Below are 8620 nucleotides of genomic sequence, written 5' to 3' on the forward strand. Positions count from 1 at the left end.
AGCAGTGGTGAAATAATCACTTGAACCCTGACAAGAGACAAGTGTTGGTAGTGTGTTGGCCAATATCAGCAAACATTTAGATTCTAAAAATATGTTGTGAACCCCTGTAAGAATATTAAAACGTGAGATGGCACTATAAGTAACTAATGAGTCCCTATGATGTCATGTCCAAACTATTTTAGTACGATAAATACTTTAGCCATGCAATAAAAAAACATTTGTGTGTTTTTTGCTCTTTTGGGCTGACCCCGAGCTTGGTTTCCTCTCCCTGTCCGTCAAATTCTTCCATGAGCGTCTTTAAACTTGCAGGAGATGTGGCAGGGGTTTATTGGCTCTTTTAAAAAAAACAAGCCGGAAGACACGAGTGGGTCTCAGCAAGCGTGCTTGATATTTACAGTCTTTCCAGTTCACAGAATGCCCACCGGAGAGAATACGCAAGCAGACGTTTACATGTTCATCCCATACAGAAGTAAGAATGTCCATTATTTAACAACATGCTTCTTCTATTTTTTATTGAGCTTCCATAAAGTGACCGGCTATTGCAGTGGTGGGAGAAAAGTACAACAATGTGAAAATACTTTGTGAAAGTAAAAGTCCTGTATTTCCCTCTGCAATGCCATGCAATTGAGCACAATAGATCACAAAATAGAAATACTTAAGTGAACACAAGTAACTATGTTTATTTACAGTCTATACGGCAATAGCATCGGATAAACGCTCATATATATGTAGAGTGGCTATATGATCAATATAAGTGAAGTCCCAGTCCCGTGTCCTGATCACCAGCCTCATTAAAACTCAGGATTTACAAAGGATGTGTTTTTGCGTGTTCAGATATGGTGTGAATGGATTTCATTGACTTGTTAAAATGAGGCACTCTTATCTTTTGTACACCAACATTTATGTTTGTCAACAAAATACAGATTGTCACACACACAGAGACATCATACATTTTCTCATTTATGCATATTTACATGGCTGAAAATGAACAGCCAACGTGCGTTTCTATGAATGTACTTTTAACAGGTGTGTTTGTGTGCGATCCGTTGAAAAAAACATGTTTCTGTTTATGTAACTCCTGCTGTTGATCGGCTGAAAATGCTGGGATTGGATAAATTTAGGGTCTCTTTTGTATGTGTTTTTGATCGCTGTCAGTTAAATCACCCATAATGCAAGCAGACTGGAAAAAGTTGTGTCCATATTCTTAAAAGTATCTTTTAGAAATCCTCTTAGTCAAATCAGGCTCAAGCAGAATACCGCAGTACGCCTGTGGCACGCAAGGTTTTCCAACATGCACGCATGCAGGTGCATGAACACGGCCACCCAGGCACACACACACACACACACACACACACACACACACACACACACACACACACACACACACACACACACACATCTGATAGTCTCCAACAAAAGGACATAATCCAGCTGTGGGAGTCTGTGTCTCCGTGCCGATGTTTGGCCACAGGCCTATGTTATTCTGTTTACACTCCACATGTCCACACTTCATCCCTCTTGTGCCTCATTTCACTAGTCCTGTGGAGATGCAGTGGAGCAGAGTTATTAGAGGACAAATTGTAGGTGGGCTCCTACTCTGTCGAGACAGAGGTTTTGTGTTCTGGAAAGTCAAACTGAATTATGCTCTTTGCTGTTTTTTTCTTCTTCTTCTTCTACTTTGACTAATCTGTGGTAGAAACTCAGAGAAATTAGAAAGTACGAAGGCAACGCTTTTCATTTCCACAAGAGGGTGAACTTCAAGATTCACGGTCCACACTCAACCGTGTGATCAACACAGGTGTGGTGAAAACCTGTCCATCTCGACAGACCCGACCGTACACCTACAGTTGAGACAACGGTGGACAAAATAACCTACAATTCAGCAAATCTAATCACCCAGAGCAAGAAAAATATGTACAAATTATACTGTATATTGTAGATATTACAAAGAAACCCCCCAAAAAACGAAATGATCACATATCTACAAACCATCAAATAAGTAGCAATGTTTAAAGGTGAACAGCATCATGGATTGCGTCATGACAGAAAATGGAGCAAAATGCTGAGTCAGTTTTATCATTGTCTTTTACGCCAGAATGGTCACATCCCGCACACCTGTGTCATTCAAGTCGTACCGTTCAGTGTTGCACTGCATGCTGGGAGAGGACTTGGCGGCAGGGCAGAGGAGTGTACGGAAGTGCCTCCTGAAGGTGTCGGAGAGGCAGGCGTAGAGGATGGGGTTAGCGCAGCTCCACGAGTACGACAGCAGTACCACAAACTCAAAAGCTTGGGCGAAGGACAGCACCACGCCGGTTTGATACAGGGAGCAGAAGTTGAAGGTGTAAAACGGCAGCCAGCACACCCCGAACACCACCACCACCGCAACCACCATTTTGGTGACCTGGCGCTCCAGCCGGTGGCTCTCCGAGTTGGCCGGCGGCGCTTGGAGCCGCTGGGCCCTCAGGGTGAGCAGCAGCGCCGCGTAGGAGGCCGTCATGACGGTGAACGGCAGAGCGAACCCCATGATGAAGGTGTAAGACAGGATGCCGAGCCACCAGGCGTCCGAAACCAGGTCTGGTATGCATAGGCCTCGATCGGCTGAGAAGTGAAGCGCCATGGGGAGGATGGTCAGGAGCGAGAACAGCCACAGCAACGCCGAGACGATCTTGGCGCACCGCGGCGTTCTCCAGCGGGCGAACCGCAGGGGGTCGGCCAACGCCATGTAGCGGTCGATGCTCATCGCTGTCAGACAGAAGACGCTCGTGAACTGGTTGATGCCGTCCAGCACCATGACCACTTTGCACACGGTGTCGCCGAACATCCAGTTGTTCTGGAAGTTTTGGCTCGCTATGAAGGGAAGACCAACCATGAAGAATCCGTCGGCCAGAGCCAGGTTGAAAATGTACACGGTCGTGGAAGATGACATTTTGTCCAATTTCAAAATGGCGATGATGACGAGGGAGTTCCCAGCTAGTCCCAGGATGCAAACCACCAGGTAGAGTATGGCCATGGTGATGCCATAGCCGTCAATATTGTCCTCGAAGAAATAATGCTCATCCACATATGTATGGTTGTAGTCTATATCTGATTGAGATGAGGCGCCCATTCTGAAAATTCAAAGGAGCGGCAGCTCAGAGGGACAAAATCTCCGCTTCTGTTCGAATTCTTCCTCTCGACTCTCCACGGTGGGAGAGAGGAGTAAACAACAAACGAAAATCTGAAAATCAAACACCGTTCTCAGGTTCAAGGGCAGCCGGGCTTCAGCAACGCTTCAACTTCCCCCATTCAGTCAATTGTTCCCTCTTTTTATCTTAAAAAAAAAGTTTATTCCTTTGCGGTGGGTAGTTGGCACGCTTCTCACTGATCCACACACAGGTGCGCACGCACTCACACACACTCTCGCGTAAACACACTCTGTGATGCACAGCAGTGTGGAAATGATCAGGATGGCCACTCGCTTGCCTGACCACTCTTTCTCCCTGGGAGCCCTTTTATATGTCTTCCCCCCACAGTGTGCGAGGAGTGTGTCGCCCCCCCCCACACACACTCACTTACTCACAAACCACACTACCTCCCCCCTCACCCCTTGTTCATCAGTCTCCAGAGATAAACTCCAGCTTGGCTCACGCCCCTCCTCAGTACTCCCCCAGTTCCTCTGCCGTAATGCTGTTTCCAAGGTAAACCCTGGCCCCATCTGCTGCAATACTTTTGTTTTCATTACTTTTTTCCCCCTCCACTCTTTCTTCTCTCCCCTCTGCTTCTGTTTACTTCACCCCACCTCCCCACCATCCATTTTGTCTCACCACAGTTCACTGGGGGGTCATACAACTAAACTTAAACACACACACACACACACACACACGCACACACACACACACACACACACACACACAGATAATGACACTCATCAAGCACGTCTCCCCCGAATCCCCTGGACTCATCAGCCAATCAAAAAAAAGAAATGGGCTACACGAATAGCCAATCAGAAAAACGGATCTGTTGTATCTGGGTGAAATGTAATCCAGCAACCAGCAACCAATGAAAATGAAGCTAATAATAATAATATGGGGGTAGGGGGACTGGTCTGTGGGCATACGGAGGCGCGTCCGGGGGGGGAGGAGTAGGAGGAGGATATGTCACTCTTACCTGTCTTAAAAACTTGAGAGCCCTGCAAGACATACCTTCACTCTGGATTTTGACTGGTTCCAATTAACTGGAAAAAATGCCTTTGTAGTCTAAACTCCTGATTAGGTTCCAGCTTAACTTGCCCCCGGAGACTAACACTTCACACGACGAGGCCCACCTCCCCAACCAAACCCCAGCCCCCCGTAAAAACATCACTGGAATCGTGGTTTCATGGTGCTAAATTCGGAGACGTTTGACAGCTTTGTGTTTCACAGGCACTATTTCACTGTGGTGGCATGCTGTCATTAATAGCCAAGTGCTGCATGGCGGTCTACAGCAAAAGCACGAGCCATGTTGATCTTTCATGTTGCCAGAATCAAGGCTGAGACACACTTCACGATTTATCGGAAAATTAGCTTTTAAGGAGTTCTCTGTTCAAAGACTCCCCTTTCTCTTCTTCCCCTCACAAGGTTTTTACTTTCACTGTTGGCTTCCAACACGTGAATACCGGAAAGCACATTTCATACTTAAGAACGAGATGCTTACTCTTGTCTTGCAGAGACATCAACAGCCATGCTAGCAGCTCAGTGAGGCTGTGTGTACAGTAGGTACACTAGTGCATTGAGCTATATGTTAAGATCAGCATGCTGACAATGCTGACATGATGGCGTTCAGCATGTTCATGTTCTTAGTTTTGCGTGCACACAAAGTAATGCTGAAGTTGGCAAGGTGGCACTTGCGAGCAATAAGTATTTACAACTTGAAATCATAATGTACTGTATAAATATTATAATAACCCAATGATGGTGCTAGATGAAAAATCAGGAAACTTCACGGCAAATCTAACACTAGTTAGTGAGAGATGTCATTCAAAGTAAAAAATGTCCACCTCACCATGGTGCTATCAGAGGATAACTCAAGATTCTTCCTCAAGGGACCATGAACATCTGTAGCAAATTTCACGAAAAATGTTTAAATCTGAATGTCAAACATACTACAGGTTATGTCAAAGGACCGCCAACGTCTACAGTGCTCATCCTTTGGGGACCATCTGTACCAACTCTCATGGCAATCCATCAAATAGCTTTTGAGATATTTCAGTCTTGAGCAAACTGGTTGAGCTAACAGGCTGACATTTCCATCTATAGAGCCACGTTGCTCGAGTGAAGAAAAAGAAAAGCCGTAAATGAAAAACCGAGACCATCTGCAGCTTGCATGCAATTATTTAATTACAGCAAAATATGAATCAGACATAAAAATTGCTTTCGGCATACTTGGAAGTGAGAGGAAGCCACAGAAGGAATCTGGAAACTCCACATGTTTTATTGTTTTGTTTATTGTTTCCGGGTATCAGCTTATTTTCATCTTTTTGTTTCCCGGCAGCAGTGCCTATAAACCCAGAGTACTCATGATTAATACAAATTGGGATTCCTGTAATTTGTGAAACAGAAATGTCAAATATTTAAGGGAATGTTGGCCGAGCAGCGATCCCAACTGCACTGTAACATCTGTGTTTCATCAATAAAGTAGAAAAGGCTGCCATGGCATAATCTAAAAGCATTAGTGGATGGATTTATTGTATCCAAGGTGGCATATTAACATGTTCCCAAACGGTTGGTGATTTCAGCAAAGTATTTTAAGACATCTAATTGAAAACATATACTTAATAACGCATGAACACTGTAAAAGAATAATACGGGTTGAGGCACAAATGTTGTCTTTGGTGGTGTATTCCTGCTATTATGATGCAAAAAAAAGCAGTGTGATGTCATGTTTGTATATTTTCAATGCAGGAGTTTTGATATCGTATTAACATAAAACAGCGGGGGGTCTTACACATCAGACAGTAAACTTCAGTCAGTTTCTCGGAATTAAAGAGTAACTGCTTCCTTCTTGAGTCATCATTATGCACAGCTGTTCAATAATCCTGCAAGCACAGGAATCCATTGAAGAAAAGGCAGAAAGGACAGTTTATCCCCAGAGAGATCATAATGCAATAAAAAACAAGATATGTCGGTCAGTGACAGGAATTTACACATTTGAAAGAATTCACCAAAACAGTATTGGTCAACTTGCTTCCGGACAAAATACATGAAAAGAGACAGTATCTTCTAACATGCTTTAATTGGCTGCTGTATAAATACTCACGATAAAATATGTGCCTTTTGGATGTGTTTGGATCGGTAGTTAGGATGAAAATACTCTTTTTAATTCATATAGCTATCAGTGTTACAGCATTATTGCTGCAGTGCTTTCCAGGAAACATTTAAGATCTGATTATAGCACAACTTCTGAAATATCAGAAACAGGAAATTCAGTGCTTGAATCAGTTACTAATGATCGTTCCGCGAGTCAAAGGTCAACATGCCTAGGAATTACCACTGGTAAGTATTGTTTTGTTGAGAATGTGTACTTAAAGTATAATTCATGCTGAAAAATCATGGTGTTATATAATTCTATATTATATTAAGGAGTGTGTAATGTGTATAGTATCCTTTCAATATTGTAGGTGGTCAAGGTGAACGTAATTATATATTTTATATCCAGTATTGTGAATGAGTTTTATCTACAAGAATGTAACGTATTCGATACTGATGACATGTTTTGTATGTGGAATCTTAATTTGTAAATCTTTCGGATGAATGTAGTGGAATAAATAGAACAATGTTTCACTCGGAATTGTGGCAACAAATGAAGACTCCAAAGTAAAGTACAAGTTTGTCAACTTTGTATTTAAGCACAGTGTATTCCACTACTGTCCAAACCAGGCATACACTAGACTCCCCACAGACCTGTTCATTATAATATAACACTGCTTGTTGCATTATGATCTGTTGGAGTCATTTTTTTATTTTATACAACTGGGATATGTTTGATTGAATCTCTGATAAAACAGGGACATTTTCTTGCATCATGTTCATAGAATGTAAAAATAAAAAAAATAGAACTGAACAGTTTACCAAACTCCTCGGTGGCATTTTCCCATAATATGCAAATGAATTAATAAGGTCGCTTTCACTACCTCTGATTCTGCTTCTTCTGTCAAAGTGATTGACCAATAGGCTGCGAGGATAAGCGGGGCTGTGACGTCATAGACACGCGTACCGGGAAGTAGGAAGTAAATACAGAGGAGGTGAGGTGCCACTGGAAAGAAGTGAGTAGACCTGAAACAAATGCCAAAAAGGACCGATAACATAAAAAAATAAACTTTGCCGAATTAATGCGTGTAGTTTAATAAAACCGGAAATAGAGTTTGAGTGAAATGTAACGTTACTTTATAGTATAAAGCGAGAAAGCATTTAAAGTTAGCCGGCTGGCTCTCGTTCCCCTGCATACATCATGTACTGTGTGTCCGTGTTTGTAACTCCGTTACACGAAGACCAGTTATGCAACACGCATTAATGACGCCACAGTTTATGCAGCGATATACTTTGACAGTAATAAAACAACAGCATAAACACGTGCACGTACACCACCGCGCACCCAAAACAAATACATGTAAATTCTCATTCAAACGTTCATTCGGCATTTCTGAGACGTATATCAATATGTAAGTCACATTTAGCGTATGGAGTTGTCAGTCGTCAATACATTCAATATAAAAGCAGCTCTCATTCCTGCCGTGTGATTAAATATTATTGCTCGTGAACATGTCATTTGATGATGAAATGCAAGCTTGTTGATGACTCTTCTCTTCTTGCGCCACTGTTACACTATGTCTTAACATTTTAATATTACCCAGTCGTAGTCAGTTGTTAGCACAGTGGCCACTTTGTTTGTGTGTATTTAACCTCTGATAGTTGAACTCTAGCCACTCTGTTGTCTTTAATGTCTTTTTTTTATATTTATCTTGTTTATTGTATATAATATGTACATGTACGACGAGAGCAATGTGTAACCAGAGTCAAATTCAGTGTATGTGTACACACACATGCCCAATAAAGCTGATTGATTCTTGAATTGTACAGTGGAGCAACCACAACAGGTTTGGCTGCGCAGATACAAAAAGAACTTCCAGGATCTTAAGAAACCCGATCAAACAGGATTTGACTCTCTCATCTGTTGAGTTTGTGCGTTGAAGCAAAACACAACGGGTGTATACGTCGGACTAAGTAATCCGAGGGCTTAATAGGCACACATTTAAAGATGAGTCAGCCCAAGCACGTTCAGCCCTTCTGTGGGGATTGTTTGTTCTCTTTGTCATTCTTGTCCGCACTTCGGCGTCGAAGGTATAAACTTCCTAAAAGTTGTGTTGTTTTGTGACTGGCGTCTCTGAGACGGGGGACAATATTGACTCAACTCTTGTAGGAGGAGGCTAATATAGTCATATAGTCATATAGAGCAGTTACTGGAAGATTTCAATACAGATATTTTTGCCAACCTTCAGTCCTCAAAGTCTTTCTGGAGAAAAGATAAGGACGAGACGTTGTCTTCCTACATCTTCCCACAGGATTAGTTTGACTTCACGTGTGTTGTCTGTCCAGGTTCTGGCACC

General features: G+C 42.6%; 1 protein-coding gene across 1 annotated transcript; it reads right to left on the reverse strand.

The window, feature by feature from the left end:
- Window positions 1-2086: 2086 nt before the first annotated feature.
- On the reverse strand, window positions 2087-3106 carry LOC306753855 (somatostatin receptor type 2; the record flags this gene model as incomplete). The annotated part of the gene is made up of 1 exon (XM_079237772.1): window positions 2087-3106. The coding sequence occupies one exon, from the start codon at window positions 3104-3106 to the stop codon at window positions 2087-2089; it is 1020 nt and encodes a 339-aa protein (XP_079093898.1).
- Between the last annotated feature and the right edge of the window lie 5514 nt (window positions 3107-8620).

Source organism: Taurulus bubalis, assembly GCF_910589615.1.
Source record: "Taurulus bubalis genome assembly, chromosome: 2".
Classification (NCBI taxonomy): Eukaryota; Metazoa; Chordata; class Actinopteri; order Perciformes; family Cottidae; genus Taurulus; species Taurulus bubalis.